General features: G+C 44.8%; 1 protein-coding gene across 3 annotated transcripts in view; it reads left to right on the top strand.

Annotated features, from left to right (window-relative positions):
- The window catches only part of filip1l (filamin A interacting protein 1-like), a 57,662-nt gene that overhangs the window by 22,937 nt on the left and 17,225 nt on the right, over nucleotides 1-17,500 (top strand). For all 3 annotated transcript variants that reach the window (XM_084100710.1, XM_084100711.1, XM_084100712.1), the window contains 3 exons: nucleotides 83-347; nucleotides 2,613-2,786; nucleotides 2,900-3,078. In XM_084100710.1, coding sequence (XP_083956836.1) covers nucleotides 83-347; nucleotides 2,613-2,786; nucleotides 2,900-3,078 — 618 coding nt within the window. The remainder of the gene's footprint in view (nucleotides 1-82; nucleotides 348-2,612; nucleotides 2,787-2,899; nucleotides 3,079-17,500) is intronic.

The raw sequence follows: 17,500 nt of genomic DNA, 5'->3' as shown, positions 1-17,500 counted from the left end.
ATGGAGGACATGTACAAACTTCAGCAGTTCGTATTTGATGTGTTTTGTGCTGTTTCCCACAATCCTTTGTTTCCCGCCACAGGTGCATGATCATGCGTTCCCGTAGCAACAGTCTGGAGGGCGCGGTGAAGGCGGAGCCACCCAGATCACGGCGGCAGGCGTCTGAGCGAGAGGGGGCGAGTCACACTCACGAGGACACGCCCCCTGGCCAGAGGGACACGCCCCCCGCCCAGAGTAAGCCGAGCCGACGGCGAGCGCACAGGGAGCGCAGCGGAGCCGGGAAGAGCCGGGATCTGTCCCGGGATGACCTAGTGTTCCTGCTCAGCATGCTGGAGGGAGAACTGCAGGTGAAGCTCTGTCAGCACTGAAATAAACATTTATTATTTTATATTTTACCAAATAATTTGGACTTTTGAATAATTTGGAAATTGCTATAAAATCAAAGTCTTTCTGTACATCTAACTAAGTTGTGTTTCAAATTTGAAATTGATTTTGAACCAATAAAAGGTTTTAAAAGTTTTCAGTTTTCACAGAATGAAAAGTGTTTAAGCTTTCGATTGATACCAAGTTTATTATGATTACTAAAATATGTGAGGGAGGAAAGCAATAAAAACCTTGAATGAAGGAGAAAGAAAAGATCTTCCTTCTGGACGACCCGCTTTCCCCTGCTGGCCTTTTTGGTGACTCGGTAAACACGGTCATCGAAAGGTTTCAAGAAGAGAAAAAGCAGGCGGCGGTGTTCCAGAACTCCACTCCTCACTCACGTCTCCGGCCGTCGACCAGCTCCTCACAACACCGGGCGCATCTCGACGACTGGTTGATTCTAGCTCAATCTGAGCATCAGGCGGTTCGGCGTCGGGGTTCGACGACGATGCAGGCACGCCTGTCTCCTGCTAGTAACGCTTCGATTCTCTCAGCCATGAAACAAGGAAAGCTAGGCAAGCCACTCACTGTAAAGCAGTTTCAAAGACTGTTAGGCCTCATGGCAGCAGTGGTGGCTCAGCGTTGCAGTGGTGGCTCAGGACCAAGGGGTTCTCCCCGAGGGGAAACCCACTCTGCATAATCAAGGTCACATGGCGATACCTTTGTGCCTTGGTTATGTGGAAAGAATCTTGGTTCCTGTCCCAAGGGCCTGTGCTTGGAGCTCCTTGTCGTCCGTCACGCTAACGACGGATGATGATCATGAGTGGTCGCTCAGCTCAGGGTCTGTGGCAGGACCATCATCTCTTGTGGCATATAAATTGTCTAGAAATGTTGGCGGTGTTCCAGACTCTGACTCTCCAGACCTGAGAGGCCATCATGTGCTTGTTCGGTCAGACAACACATCGGTGGTCTCATATACGTATAAACCATCAGGGGGGTCTGCAGTCACGCCCCTTATACAAGCTGGCTCACGAGATCCTCCTGTGGGCCCAAGGGAAGTTGCTCTCGGTGAAGACAATCTACATCTCGGGGTATTTAAATCAGGGGGAAGACATCCTGTTGAGGCGGGGGCCTAGGCCCATGAAATGGAGACTTCACCCCGAGGTGGTGGAGCTCCTGTGGGAGAACTTAAGTAGAGCCAAGATCGACCTGTTTTAATCCCAAGAGACGACACATTATCCACAGTGGTTTTCCCGTCTGAGGTCACGTCTGTACGCATTTCCCCCGAATGATCCCAGGAGTTCTGGAAAGGGTTTGCCGGGACAGGGTCAGTCTACTGCTAATAGCCCCGTTCTGGCCGGCCCCGTCAGAGCTGCCCTGTGGAGGAAACCTGAACAGTTGTTTGTATGTTTTGGGTCACCCAGGAAGGGGTGTCCAGCATCTAAGCAGAGAATGAGCAAGCTGGTGGTTGAGGCTATCTCACTTGCTTACTGGTCAGCCTTCACCTTTGGCTGTACGAGCTCACTCGACTAGGAGTATGGCTGCTTCTAAAGCTTTATTGTCAGAAGTTTCCCTCCAGGATGTTTGTGATGCGGCAGGCTGGTCCTCACCGCACACATTAGTGAGGTTCTCTGATCTTGACTTCAGCTCCACTTGAGGGGCGCAGGTGCTTTCGTCTGAATGTGCGCTCTGACTTCACACAGACGGACACTTGCTCTTATGGCAACGTGGGTATTAGCGTGGGTATTCCCACAGCATTTCAACAGAGCTCGAGTTCCCTTGAAAGGGAACATCTCGGTTACGTATGTAACCCTAGTTCGCTGAAGAGGTAATGAGACGCTGTGTCACCATGCCATACTCCTGACATGCCCGTGATCGACTTGCTTCAACCTATCAGAAGCTTGCACTGTTTGGTTCAGGTGTGCTTTATAGTTTCCTGGTCAATGACGTCACATGACGTTCCGTCACGCCATTGGACTGATTCCATACGTGTTTCATGTCGCACGCAGGGGAGTTCCCACAGCGTTTCAATGCAGCTCGAGTTCCCTCTTCAGGGAACTAGGGTTACATACGTAACTGAGATGTTTTCACGGTGGCGAAGCAGAGAGTCAAACCCTGTTAAAATCAGACAGCTGCTGATGAAATTAAACCAGCATAAAAGCAACAGAAATTATAGCTGTAGGCAGTTAATATTCATATTCAGCCCTTCAGCTCAGTGATCTCACAAAGTTTCTGTGTTTCAATCACAGGCCCGAGACGAGGTGATCACGGTCCTCAAAGCGGATAAAGTGGACCTGGCTGTGTTGGAGGGCCGATACGGGTTTGTGACGCCGCCGCAGGTGCTGAAGGCTCTTCAGAGAGACGCTCTCCAGGAGCAGAGCGGCAGCTGGCAGGAGGACGTCTATGAGAAGCCCATGGCCGAGGTGTGTGTGTGTGTGTCAGCGCTCTGAGGTCCAGCGCGGCTGTGTTCTGAGTGTGTGTGTGTGTGAGGTCCAGCCGTGGCCGTGTTCTGAGCGTGTGTGTGTGTGTGTGTCAGGTGGACAGGCTGGTAGAGAGGCAGCGGGAGACGTACCGGCGGATGCTGGAGCAGCTGCTGATGGTGGAACAGGCACATCGACAGACTCTCATCCGGCTGGACCACGAGAAGAGGAACCACAGCGACTTCATGAGGAAGAGCGACGAGTTCACCGGCCTGCTGGAGCAGGAGAGAGAGAGGTGAGTGTGTGTGAGTGAGTGTTTTATTGTAAGAGACCAGATCAACTTATCATAGATGAGTAAGAAACAGAAATTTGCAAAAAAAAACTATAGCATTTGTAAGCCCTGTGCCAAGCCTTCCTCTGGCATCTTCAGTTGCTAATGTTTCATGCAAGAAAGGTGTGTTAGCTGGCTCATCATCATTTCTGATGAATGGTTTTGTGTGTCTGTCTTGTGACCCTGAACAAAGGCAAGCTATTAAGATCTGGAGAGATACAGGAGCTTTTCAATCTGTAATTTTACATGATGTCTTGTCCTTCCATGAAAATTCAGCTCAAGGTTCAGAGGTAATTGTCAAAGATTTTGGTGGAGGACATTTGTCTATGCCTTTACATAGCATTAATCTCCAATCGAATTTAGTCTCTGGGGATGTTGTTGTGGCACTTTGTTCCCAGATTCCTATAGATGGTGTGTCCTTTATTCTAGGGAATGATTTAACTGGTGGTAAAGTGCTAGCTGTCCCTGAAGTAACCTCTACTGTCCTCAAGTCAGATGGTCCAGATGAGCTTGAATTGGCATTTCCAGAAACGTTTCCTGTCTGTGCAACTACTCGTGCCATGTCAGCAAAGAGGCATGCTGAAGATAAACATTCCAACAATCAATCTGTGATTCCACTTTATGATACTTTCATGGCCAAAGGTGACATGAACTTGTCAGGGTTTGGAAAGATGTTTCCATCTCGTGAGCAGTTCATACTTGAGCAAAAACAAGACCCCACTCTGTCACCTATGTTTGAAAATGTAGTGTCAGATGAAGCATTACCAAATTTAGCTTCTGGCTATTTTGTTAGTGATTGTGTTTTAATGCAAAAGTGGACAGATCCAAAAATGTCAAGTGAGGATGACTGGAGTAGTGTGTTTCAAGTGGTGGTTCCAGAAGTTTGTAGGTCTGACATATTGTATCTTGTCCATGATAATTGTCTGTCTGGCCACTTGGGTATCAGGAAAACTTTGGATCGTGTGTTAAGGCATTTTCTCTGGCCTGGGATGAGGTCAGACTTGGCACAGTATTGTAGATCATGTCATGTTTGTCAGGTTGTAGGCAGGTTCAGTCTATTCCTGCAGCTCCATTACATCCTATTCCTGCCATTGGAGAGCCATTTGAACATGTTTTGATTGATTGTGTTGGACCTCTTCCACGTACCAAGTCAGGTAATCAATATCTTCTCACAATTATGTGTTCAGCAACAATGTCCCTTTGCGCAAGGTCGCAGCCCTTGCCATTTCCAGAGCCCTCATTAAGTTTTTCACAGTGTTTGGGCTAACAAAAGTTGTTCAGTCTGATCAAGGGTCTCGCCTTTTCTCCCACGTGTTAAAGCAGTTCAGCATCTTGTCTGCATATCATCAAGAGTCTCAAGGTCTTCAGCATAGTCTTGAGAGTTTGATGGAATCAAGTGCACCCCACTGCAAAGAGTTTGAGAGAGACTGGGATGATGGCTTTCCACTACTCCTCTTCGCAGTTAGAGAGTTGGTTCAGGAATCCCTTGGTTTCAGTCCAGCTGAACTTGTGTTTGGCCACACTGTGAGGGGGCCCTTGAAATTGGTAAAGGAGAAATGTTTAGGTGTTGAGAATTAGTACTAGTACTAACCTGGACTATGTGTCTAACTATCTTTTCAGGCGTAGTACTGGCGGAGCCTGTGAACTGGCCAAAGAAAATCTGAAAGCAGCTCAGGATAAGATGAAGACTTGGTATGATCGAAAGGCTAAACATCGTGTGTTTTGTTCAGGAGACCAAGTGCTTGTGCTCTTACCAATATTGGGTTCTGCATTGCAGGCTCAATACAGTGGTCCATATACCATTGATCAGAAAGTTGTTGAGTGTAACTATTTAGTTAAGACTCCAGACCGTAAAAGGAAAACCTGAATGTGCCATGTTAATTTACTCAAGCCTTACTTTGACCGTAATCAAACAGCGTCTACAGAGGTCAAGGCCTTGGCTGCACTGAATGCTCCATCTACTGAGACCGTAGAAGGTGTTGCTGTCTCTGAGACTGCTCAGAGTAGATTACCAAATTCTAAAATCTTGGCTGATTTGAACTCTCATTTGTCTTATTTGAATCTTTCTGAGTGCTCTGATGTTATTCAGTTAATTGGTCATCATTTGGCCCTGTTCTCTGTTCCATCTTGTACAAATGTGCTAGAGCATGACATTGATGTGGGTCAGGCTACCCCTATTAAACAACACCCATATAGGGTAACTCCTGTTAAACGCCAGCTTTTGCGCAAAGAGGTAGAGTATATGTTAGAACATGAGCCGACTTCTAGTCCTTGGAGTTCACCATGTTTACTAGTTGAGAAGCATGATGGTTCTTTTCGGTTTTGGAGAGATGTTCGCAAGGTAAATGCCATCACTAAGCCTGACTCCTATCCTCTTCCACGGCTAGATGACTGCATTGATCAAGTTGGTTCTGCATCCTTTGTTACGAAGTTAGACCTTTTGAAAGGCTACTGGCAGGTTCCACTTAGCCAGCGGGCCCGTGAGATCTCTGCTTTTGTGACGCCGGACAACTTCTTTCATTATAAGGTTATGGCATTTGGATTGTGAAATGCACCTGACACTTTTCAGCGCCTGGTAAATAAGGTGTTGGCAGGAGTTGCAGGATGTGAGGCTTACCTTGAGGCTTACCTTGATTATTTGGTAATTTATAGCTCTATCCTGGCCCAGCTTGGGGATGTGTTCAAGTGGTGAATGGCTGCAAATTTGACTTTGAACCTCTCAATGGGCTCTATCTTACACCCGGCGCAATGCAGCATCAAGCGCAATGCAAGTGTGTTTTGCTAGTTTCAGCCCGACGCAGTTATCATTTTCACGTCCTGCTCCACGTTGTTTAAATAGCAAATGTATTTGCGCCTATTTGTGCGCCCATGAGCTGCTGGTCTGAAAACGAGGTGTGTGTTCAGACGCATTGATGGACCGTTGCTATTTTGAGGAACTGAAATAGACCTAGCCACTGAAACCTGGTCTAAAGTCAATGGTGCAATATTTTAAAGAGCGCGTTAGTAATGTGCGCCTATAGGCGGGACGCGCAGCAGCACACAATCTAGCCAAATATTAAACATAAAAGGATGACAATGTAAAAGATTAATATTGTGTAAATATATGGTGGAATCCGGCTTGTCCCATAGATGGTCTGCTCGCGCACGAGCAGATCCGTTTCTTAGCTAGAGAAGCGTTCAGTTTTTACGCTTGTAAAGTCCTCCATGTAAATAGCGAATCCGCCATGGCGCGAGCACAACTGGCTTTTAAAGGGAATGGGAGATGAGACTATGGTTGGTTTATTTCACGTTACGCCCAAAACACACCCATTACTCATTAAGAGAATAGAGACAACCCTTTTAGACCATGCGCTGCGCGCACAGACCATTTTTCCCGACGTTAAACTAGTGGATTCGGATTCGCCGGAAGTACACTTGCACCATGAACCAAGATCGTTAAAATAGGGCCATACAGTGAGGAAAATAAGTATTTGAACACCCGCTATTTTGCAAGTTCTCCCACTTGGAAATCATGGAGGGGTCTGAAATTGTCATCGTAGGTGCATGTCCACTGTGAGAGACATAATCTATAAAAAAAAAATCCCGAAATCACAATGTATGATTTTTTAACTATTTATTTGTATGATACAGCTGCAAATAAGTATTTGAACACCTGTCTATCAGCTAGAATTCTGACCCTCAAAGACCTGTTAGTCTGCCTTTAAAATGTCCACCTCCACTCCATTTATTATCCTAAATTAGATGCACCTGTTTGAGGTCGTTAGCTGCATAAAGACACCTGTCCACCCCATACAATCAGTAAGAATCCAACTACTAACATGGCCAAGACCAAAGAGCTGTCCAAAGACACTAGAGACAAAATTGTACACCTCCACAAGGCTGGAAAGGGCTACAGGGAAATTGCCAAGCAGCTTGGTGAAAAAAGGTCCACTGTTGGAGCAATCATTAGAAAATGGAAGAAACTAAACATGACTGTCAATCTCCCTTGGACTGGGGCTCCATGCAAGATCTCACCTCGTGGGGTCTCAATGATCCTAAGAAAGGTGAGAAATCAGCCCAGAACTACATGGGAGGAGCTGGTCAATGACCTGAAAAGAGCTGGGACCACCGTTTCCAAGGTTACTGTTGGTAATACACTAAGACGTCATGGTTTGAAATCATGCATGGCACGGAAGGTTCCCCTGCTTAAACCAGCACATGTCAAGGCCCGTCTTAAGTTTGCCAATGACCATTTGGATGATCCAGAGGAGTCATGGGAGAAAGTCATGTGGTCAGATTGGTCATAATTCCACTAAACGTGTTTGGAGGAAGAAGAATGATGAGTACCATCCCAAGAACACCATCCCTACTGTGAAGCATGGGGGTGGTAGCATCATGCTTTGGGGGTGTTTTTCTGCACATGGGACAGGGCGACTGCACTGTATTAAGGAGAGGATGACCGGGGCCATGTATTGCGAGATTTTGGGGAACAACCTCCTTCCCTCAGTTAGAGCATTGAAGATGGGTCGAGGCTGGGTCGAGGCTGGGTCTTCCAACATGACAATGACCCGAAGCACACAGCCAGGATAACCAAGGAGTGGCTCTGTAAGAAGCATATCAAGGTTCTGGCGTGGCCTAGCCAGTCTCCAGACCTAAACCCAATAGAGAATCTTTGGAGGGAGCTCAAACTCCGTGTTTCTCAGCGACAGCCCAGAAACCTGACTGATCTAGAGAAGATCTGTGTGGAGGAGTGGGCCAAAATCCCTCCTGCAGTGTGTGCAAACCTGGTGAAAAACTACAGGAAACGTTTGACCTCTGTAATTGCAAACAAAGGCTACTGTACCAAATATTAACATTGATTTTCTCAGGTGTTCAAATACTTATTTGCAGCTGTATCATACAAATAAATAGTTAAAAAATCATACATTGTGATTTCTGGATTTTTTTTTTTTAGATTATGTCTCTCACAGTGGACATGCACCTACGATGACAATTTCAGACCCCTCCATGATTTCTAAGTGGGAGAACTTGCAAAATAGCAGGGTGTTCAAATACTTATTTTCCTCACTGTAAGTGTGAGTGTGGACAAGCCTCGGTAACTTACTTGGGAAAAGTTGTTGGCCATGGTCATGTGTCTCCAGTAGGAGCAAAAGTAGAAGCAGTTGTGAATTGTGCTGTACCATCATCTCGGAGGGAATTAAAAGGTTTCCTAGGCATGGCCGGATACTATAGGAGTATTTGCAGAAATGTTTCCACCGTTGCTGCACCTTTAAGTAACCTGCTTATTCCCAGGGTCAAGGGTCATGTCAGGCGTCCGTAGACAATCTGCAGGCTTTGCTGAGCAGTTCTCCTATTCTTGCTGCCCCTGATTTCAACAGAGCCTTCAAGCTAGCTGTGGATGCTAGTGATTTTGGTGTGGGTGCTGTTCTTCTCCAAGATTTTTCAGTAGGAGATGAGAATCCTGTGCTATTTTTCAATTAAATTTGATATCCATCAGAAGCATTATTCTACAATTGAAAAGGAAGCTTTGGCCCTTATTCTTGCTCTGAATCATTATGATGTGTACGTTTCATCCAGTGTTACACTTATTGTGTACACTGATCATAATCCTTTAGTGTTCCTTCGTCACATTCGTGGAAAGGACAATGTGTTGGCAGATGCCTTATCAAGGTCGTAAGTGTCTGGCCTTATTAATATTTTCCTGTACATGTTGGTGTTGCATTAGGTTGTCCTATAGCAACATTTTAAGTGTGGGAGTGTTATGTGGGAGTGTTCTGAGGGAGTGTTATGAGGGAGTGTTCTGTGGGAGTGTTATGTGGGAGTGTTCTGAGGGAGTGTTATGTGGGTTATGAAGGAGTGTTATGTGGGAGTGTTCTGAGGGAGTGTTATGAGGGAGTGTTCTGAGGGAGTGTTATGAGGGAGTGTTCTGAGGGAGTGTTATGTGGGAGTGTTATGTGGGAGTGTTCTGAGGGAGTGTTATGTGGGAGTGTTATGTGGGAGTGTTCTGAGGGAGTGTTATGAGGGAGTGTTCTGAGGGAGTGTTATGTGGGAGTGTTATGTGGGAGTGTTCTGAGGGAGTGTTCTGAGGGAGTGTTATGTGGGAGTGTTCTGAGGGAGTGTTATGTGGGAGTGTTATGTGGGAGTGTTATGTGGGTTATGAAGGAGTGTTATGTGGGAGTGTTATGTGGGTTATGAAGGAGTGTTATGTGGGAGTGTTCTGAGGGAGTGTTCTGAGGGAGTGTTATGTGGGAGTGTTATGAGGGAGTGTTATGAGGGAGTGTTCTGAGGGAGTGTTATGTGGGAGTGTTATGTGGGAGTGTTATGTGGGTTATGAAGGAGTGTTATGTGGGAGTGTTCTGAGGGAGTGTTCTGAGGGAGTGTTATGTGGGAGTGTTATGAGGGAGTGTTCTGAGGGAGTGTTATGAGGGAGTGTTATGTGGGAGTGTTATGAGGGAGTGTTCTGAGGGAGTGTTATGAGGGAGTGTTCTGAGGGAGTGTTATGTGGGAGTGTTCTGAGGGAGTGTTATGAGGGAGTGTTCTGAGGGAGTGTTATGTGGGAGTGTTATGTGGGAGTGTTATGAGGGAGTGTTATGTGGGAGTGTTATGAGGGAGTGTTCTGAGGGAGTGTTCTGAGGGAGTGTTATGTGGGAGTGTTATGAGGGAGTGTTCTGAGGGAGTGTTATGTGGGAGTGTTATGTGGGAGTGTTATGAGGGAGTGTTATGAGGGAGTGTTCTGAGGGAGTGTTATGTGGGAGTGTTATGTGGGAGTGTTATGAGGGAGTGTTATGTGGGAGTGTTATGAGGGAGTGTTATGTGGGAGTGTTATGTGGGAGTGTTATGTGGGAGTGTTATGAGGGAGTGTTCTGAGGGAGTGTTATGTGGGAGTGTTATGTGGGAGTGTTATGAGGGAGTGTTCTGAGGGAGTGTTCTGAGGGAGTGTTATGTGGGAGTGTTATGAGGGAGTGTTCTGAGGGAGTGTTATGTGGGAGTGTTATGTGGGAGTGTTATGAGGGAGTGTTATGTGGGAGTGTTATGAGGGAGTGTTCTGAGGGAGTGTTCTGAGGGAGTGTTATGTGGGAGTGTTATGAGGGAGTGTTATGAGGGAGTGTTCTGAGGGAGTGTTCTGAGGGAGTGTTATGTGGGAGTGTTATGTGGGAGTGTTATGAGGGAGTGTTATGTGGGAGTGTTATGAGGGAGTGTTCTGAGGGAGTGTTATGTGGGAGTGTTATGTGGGAGTGTTATGAGGGAGTGTTCTGAGGGAGTGTTATGTGGGAGTGTTATGTGGGAGTGTTATGAGGGAGTGTTTTGTTGCAGTTTCCTGGTGGCTCACCTGCAAATAACTGGTTAACTGGTATCACCTGAAGGAGGCCATTTTAAATCCAGCAAACATGCTCATTCTCTCTCTCTCTGCTCCCGCTGTCATCTCTACAGTCCCCTTTTCCTTTTATTGTTTAATAAACTTTACTTTTGATTGGCAGATGTTGGTCTTTTTGTCCTTTGTTGCTTCCCTAGAGCCAGGGTTGTAACAGTCAGTCAGAGCAGTGTGTGTGTGTGAGTGTGTGTGTGTGTGTGTGTGTGTGTGTGTGTGAGAGTGTGTGTTCACCGGAGAGAGAGAGGTCAGTCCGTGCCGGCCTTACAGCCTTTAGTCTCAGCTGTAGATCAGTGTCGCCACCTTGTGGACAAACTAAGTACTGCCGTGTCTGTACAGTGTGTGTGTACTATGCCAGTTATGATATTTAACATCATGCTGTACGCAAACCCTAGTGTACGTGTAGAAAGTGAAGCATGCAGTGAGATCTGATGGAACCGTCGCTGTGTCCGAGTGTGTCTACTTCCATACTGTATAGTAGCCATAAACAGTGTGTGAGCTGAACAGTGTGTGAGCTGAACAGTGTCTGAATGCACAGTGTGTGAGCTAAGCAGTGTGTGAGCTGAGCAGTGTGTGAGCTGAACAGTGTGTGAGCTGCAGAGTGTGTGAACAGTAACCGTTTGACCTTCTGATTCCTGTGAAATACTGAACTGAGCATTTGATGGACACTTTACTGTCCCATGAGGCCACAGGAGAGGACTGTCTCTCAGTGTGTGTGTGTGTGTGTGTGTGTGTGTCTTTGTGTGTTTGTGTGTGTGTGTGTGTGTGTGTGTGTGTCTGTGTGTGTGTCTCTGTGTGTGTGTGTGTGTGTGTGTGTGTGTGTGTGTCTCTGTGTGTGTGTGTGTGTTTGTGTGTGTTTGTGTCTTTGTGTGTTTGTGTCTGTGTGTCTCTCTGTGTGTGTGTGTGTGTGTCTGTGTGTGTGTCTGTGTGTGTGTGTGTCTCTGTGTGTGTGTGTCTCTGTGTGTGTGTGTATGTATTTTTATTGTTATTTTAACAGTATATATTTTAATGTAGCATGTTTCAGAATGTTTTAATCTGATTGTTTATATCCTTCACATGTTTGAAGTGCAGTGTGCGTGTTCATCTGCTGTTGCAGGATTCATTCTAGCAGCATGACATCATTTCCTGCCATCACACACACACACACACACACACTGTCTGTCTCTCTCTCATGTTCGATCCCCGTTCGGGACGTACAGTTTCTGCCAGATTGTGAGTGAGGAGCTGAAGGGATGGTCTCAGTGCTGGACGGAGATCTGTCGTTTATCTCCTGCCAGACTCATATTTAGCTAATGATGTTTCCATTCTCATTGCCTTACAAGGCCCTTAAAAATAAGTCTGAGAGGATGAAAATAAGCCTCGGCTGATAATATATCCATGAGCCTTTTTAAAGATGAGCCGAACGCGGCGTGAGTAAAAATATCAGACGGATTCACACTCTCTGGCCTCGCGATCGAGAGACTCGTCTTTCCAACGGGAGTTAAATAAAGCAGAACAAAGTTCTAGGAACGTTTGCATTGAGTTACGAAAGCGTTATTATAAACGTTCAAAACGTCCAGTTTAAAAAAAAATTTTTTAAAGTGGTTTTATCTTTCCTGTTCGCTGGAAATCTTCAGGTCTGATCAGACGTTGTGAGTGTGTGTGTGTGTGTGTGTGTCAGTGCATGTGTGTCAGTGTATGTGTGTGAGTGTGTGTGTCAGTGTATGTGTGTCAGTGTTATGTGTGTGTGTGTGTGTCAGTGTATGTGTGTCAGTGTATGTGTGTATGTGTGTGTCAGTGTATGTGTGTGCGTGTTTGTGTGAGTGTGTATGTGTGTGAGTGTGTGTGTCAGTGTATGTGTGTCAGTGTATGTGTGTATGTGTGTCAGTGTATGTGTGTATGTGTGTGTCAGTGTATGTGTGTGCGTGTTTGTGTGAGTGTGTGTGTCAGTGTGTGTGTCAGTGTATGTGTGTGTGTTTGTGTGTGTCAGTGTATGTGTGTGTGTGAGAGTATGTGTGTCAGTGTATGTGTGTGAGTGTGTGTGTGTGTGTCAGTGTATGTGTGTGTGTGAGTGTGTGTGAGTGTGTGTGTCAGTGTGTGTGTCAGTGTATGTGTGTGTGTTTGTGTGAGTGTGTGTGTCAGTGTATGTGTGTGTGTCAGTGTATGTGTGTGTGTGCGTGTGTGTGTATCTGTGTGTGTGTGTTTCAGTGTGTGTGTGTGTTTGTGATCGAGTCACTTTAGTCTCAAACACAAATGGGTTACCTGTAGATCTGGTGTGTTCTGTCTTCGTTTCACTGATCTTCTCCTGAAGCGAGTGAATGTTGGTCGATGCCAAATCAAACACTTCAGACGTGTTTACAGATGTGTGTCAGTGACGTGAGGTCATTCGGCCCCGGGCAGTGCATGTCGTAATGTGATTACATATCTGTGATAGAACGCACATAACCACACACTCATGCACACTCACGCACACTTACGCAGTCACGCACACACACACACACACACACACACTCTCACACACACTCACACACACACACACACTCACACACACACACACACACACACACTCACACACACTGACACACACACACACACAATGACACACACACACACACTCTCACACACACTCACACACACACACACACTCACACACACACACACACACACACACTCACACACACTGACACACACACACACACAATGACACACACACACACACACGCTGTGTCTCGTTTTCTTCTCTCCCTCACTAATGTTGTTCTCTGGAAGGAGCCGAATGCCTAAGAAGGGTAAAACTGCAAATATCTCCAGATGTGGGCGGAGCTCCAGAACAGGGTGTGGCCTCCTCATTGACTGACAGGCACATGATACGCATGCGTGATTTCCCCCCCGATCCAGTTCAGCTCAAACCACAACAAACTCCGACCCCTAAACCTGCCCTTCTCCAGGGAAACGAACGTATATATAACACACGCACAGGTGTGATGATCTCAGGTGTGATGATGTCAAAAATAATCATTCTGCACTCATTCACATTTACAATTACATATTCATGCACATATAGTTTCTGTAATCATGATATATATATATATATAACATTTTAACAGTTGCTTCAAAGATTTGTGGAAACCTTGATCTACTGCCATTCAAAAGTTTGGAGTCAATAAGATAAAAACTTTTATTCATAAAGGACACATTAAATTGATCAAAAGTGACAGTAAAGACATTTATAATGTTACAAAAGATTCTATTTCAAATACATGCTGTTCTTTTGAACTTTCTATTCATCAAAGAATCCTGGAAAAACATGTATGACTGTTTCCACAAACATTCTGAAGCATTCTCTCTCTCTCTCTCTCTCTCTCTCTCTCTCTCACACACACACACACACACACACTCACATATACACACACACACACACACTCACATACAGTGGGGAGAACAAGTATTTGATACACTGCCGATTTTGCAGGTTTTCCCACTTACAAAGCATGTAGAGGTCTGTAATTTTTATCATAGGTACTCTTCAACTGTGAGAGACGGAATCTAAAACAAAAATCCAGAAAATCACATTGTATGATTTTTAAGTAATTAATTTGCATTTTATTGCATGACATAAGTATTTGATACATCAGAAAAGCAGAACTTAATATTTGGTACAGAAACCTTTGTTTGCAATGACAGAGATCATACGTTTCCTGTAGTTCTTGACCAGGTTTGCACACACTGCAGGGCTTCTGGCCCACTCCTCCACACAGATCTTCTCCAGATCCTTCAGGTGTCGGGGCTGTCGCTGGGCAATACGGACTTTCAGCTCCTCCAAAGATGTTCTATTGGGTTCAGGTCTGGAGACTGGCTAGGCCACTCCAGGACCTTGAGATGCTTCTTACGGAGCCACTCCTTAGTTACCCTGGCTGTGTGTTTCGGGTCGTTGTCATGCTGGAAGACCCAGCCACGACCCATCTTCAATGCTCTTACTGAGGGAAGGAGTTTGTTGGCCAAGATCTCACGATACATGGCCCAATCCATCCTCCTCTCAATACGGTGCAGTCGTCCTGTCCCCTTTGCAGAAAAGCATCCCCAAAGAATGATGTTTCCACCTCCATGCTTCACGGTTGAGATGGTGTTCTTGGGGTTGTACTCATCCTTCTTCTTCCTCCAAACACGGCGAGTGGAGTTTAGACCAAAAAGCTCTATTTTTGTCTCATCAGACCACATGACCTTCTCCCATTCCTCCTCTGGATCATCCAGATGGTCATTGGCAAACTTCAGACGGGCCTGGACATGCGCTGGCTTGAGCAGGGGGACCTTGCGTGCGCTGCAGGACTTTAATCCATGACGGCGTAGTGTGTTACTAATGGTTTTCTTTGAGACTGTGGTCCCAGCTCTCTTCAGGTCATTGACCAGGTCCTGCCGTGTAGTTCTGGGCTGATCCCTCACCTTCCTCATGATCATTGATGCCCCACGAGGTGAGATCTTGCTGGTGCCCCAGACCGAGGGAGATTGACAGTCATCTTGAACTTCTTCCATTTTCTAATAATTGCGCCAACAGTTGTTGCCTTCTCACCAAGCTGCTTGCCTATTGTCCTGTAGCCCATCCCAGCCTTGTGCAGGTCTACAGTTTTATCCCTGATGTCCTTACACAGCTCTCTGGTCTTGGCCATCGTGGAGAGGTTGGAGTCTGTTTGATTGAGTGTGTGGACAGGGGTCTTTTATACAGGTAACGAGTTCAAACAGGTGCAGTTAATACAGATAACATAATGAGTGGAGAACAGGAGGGCTTCTTAAAGAAAAACTAACAGGTCTGTGAGAGCCGGAATTCTTACTGGTTGGTAGGTGATCAAATACTTATGTCATGCAATAAAATGCAAATTAATTATTTAAAAATCATACAATGTGATTTTCTGGATTTTTGTTTTAGATTCCGTCTCTCACAGTTGAAGAGTACCTATGATAATAATGACAGATTCTACATGCTTTGTAAGTGGGAAAACCTGCAAAATCGGCAGTGCATCAAATACTTGTTCTCCCCACTGTATACACACTAGGGGTGGGAATCTCTAGGCACCTCACGATTCGATTCGATTCCGATTCAGGGGGTAACGATTATCGATTATTAACGATTTTTTTTTTTTTTTTTTTACTTGGTACTTTTAAAGCAAAGTATTTATGATGACCCATAACGAGTTTACTTCCAATACTTCCTATATTAATTTTATTAATGAAACAAATGGAAGTGATTTGGCAAGTCAACTGTAAGGTTACATTTGCCAGCATATGTCCCAACATTGCAAAGAACCAACAGGAAAATAAATGTGTGCCTGTACTAGCAGCATACTTGTAGTAAATTAATACAAACTTCAGCATATTCTGAATCTATAGCATTTAATAATAGACTTCTAACCAACATCCTCTTGTTATTTCCAATGAGCAATATAATCCTTCAGACAAAAAACATTTTGCTGTAGCAAAATCACAAACAGTTTTCGTTCAAAAATATAGAATTATGTACCAGCAGCTCTCATATAATGCTTGTGGACTTATGCATATTCTGAATAATTAGTAACATACAAAGCCGCTCTTATACACAACTAAATAATAAAGAGTTATGACTTTAAATGTTTGCTGTATACCACAATCAAAAACAGCTTATACAAAAAAAGTGAATGAACATCTGCAGAGAGCACAGTCAAAATGTAACTTTTTGTGACTGGCATTGCACATAATTGCAGGGCAGTATAACGTACGTATAACAGATCAGTTTACAGTATATTGATTTGAAAACTAAACAATACAGAAAGCAGCTCTCATACAAAAAATACTAAATAGGTAACAATAAAATTTTCCATACGTTTTAACGAAGAGGGTGCCGTTCGAATTTGGCGCTCAGCCATCATGCGTCTGTTATGTGCACGCCACTGAGTGTCCGCGCACTGCAAGTCCGCTTTAGAGTTCCGCCTTTTGCGTTCCGTCAATATTACGTTATTAGAAAAGATTTTTTTTATTTATTTTTTTTTATTTTATAAAATCGATTTTTGACATTTGTGAATCGATTCAGAATCGTCCCCCACCCCTAATACACACACACAAACACACACACACACACACACACACTCACACACACACACACACACACTCACACTCACTCACACACACACACACACACACACACACACACACTCACTCACTCTCTCACACATACATTCACTCTTACACACACGCACTCACTATCACACACTCACTATCACACACACACACACACACACACACACACACACTCTTGAGCAGTGAGATCATCAGCTCATATGGGTTCAGTTATGATGTCATTCTTGTCAGGTAATCAGCTGCAGCCGCGAGAACCATATAAACATCTGGCTGTTTCTTTAAACACACACACACACACACACACACACTATCAATCACAGACACGCAGTGAGATTCTATGATTGGTTAGACACTTAGTCCAAGTGTTTTTAAAAAATACACAGTTGTTTGCTTGAGCGTGTTTAATCTTCTCTATGTATTAGTATTTCAAATAGTTATATTAGTATTGTTGGTGGTTTAATCGCTGCGTGTGTGTGTGTGAGTGAGTCTGTGTGTGTGCGTGTGTGTGAGATATATATAATCCTCAGTCCTGCTGATCTACTTGTCATTAGTTGTGTGTGTGTAATTCTTATATATATATGTATTGATTCTCTCAGAGTTCGACACACACTGCCATGACGAATAATACTTTACAATATTAATAACAGGCACTATTTGTGTTCACACTACAGTAATGGGTTTATTTATTCTGTATTACAGTAATGAGAGTTTGTGGAGCTTTAAGATCTTTTGATTTTGGGTTGGAAGATGAGCTAAATGTGTGTGTGTGTGTGTGTGTGTGTGAGTGTGTGTGAGTATGTTTGTGTGTGTGTGTGAGAGAGAGAGACAGTGAGTGAGTGTGTGTATGTGAGTGTTTTTATAAGTGTGTGTGTGTGTGTGTGTGTGTGTTTTGAATGTGTGTGTGTGAGAGAGAGATTGAATGTGTGTGAGTGTGTGTTTGTGATTGTGTGTGAG

Source organism: Abramis brama, assembly GCF_963993115.1.
Source record: "Abramis brama genome assembly, chromosome: 23".
NCBI classification, from domain to species: Eukaryota; Metazoa; Chordata; class Actinopteri; order Cypriniformes; family Leuciscidae; genus Abramis; species Abramis brama.
This window is presented reverse-complemented; position numbering and strand designations above follow the sequence as displayed.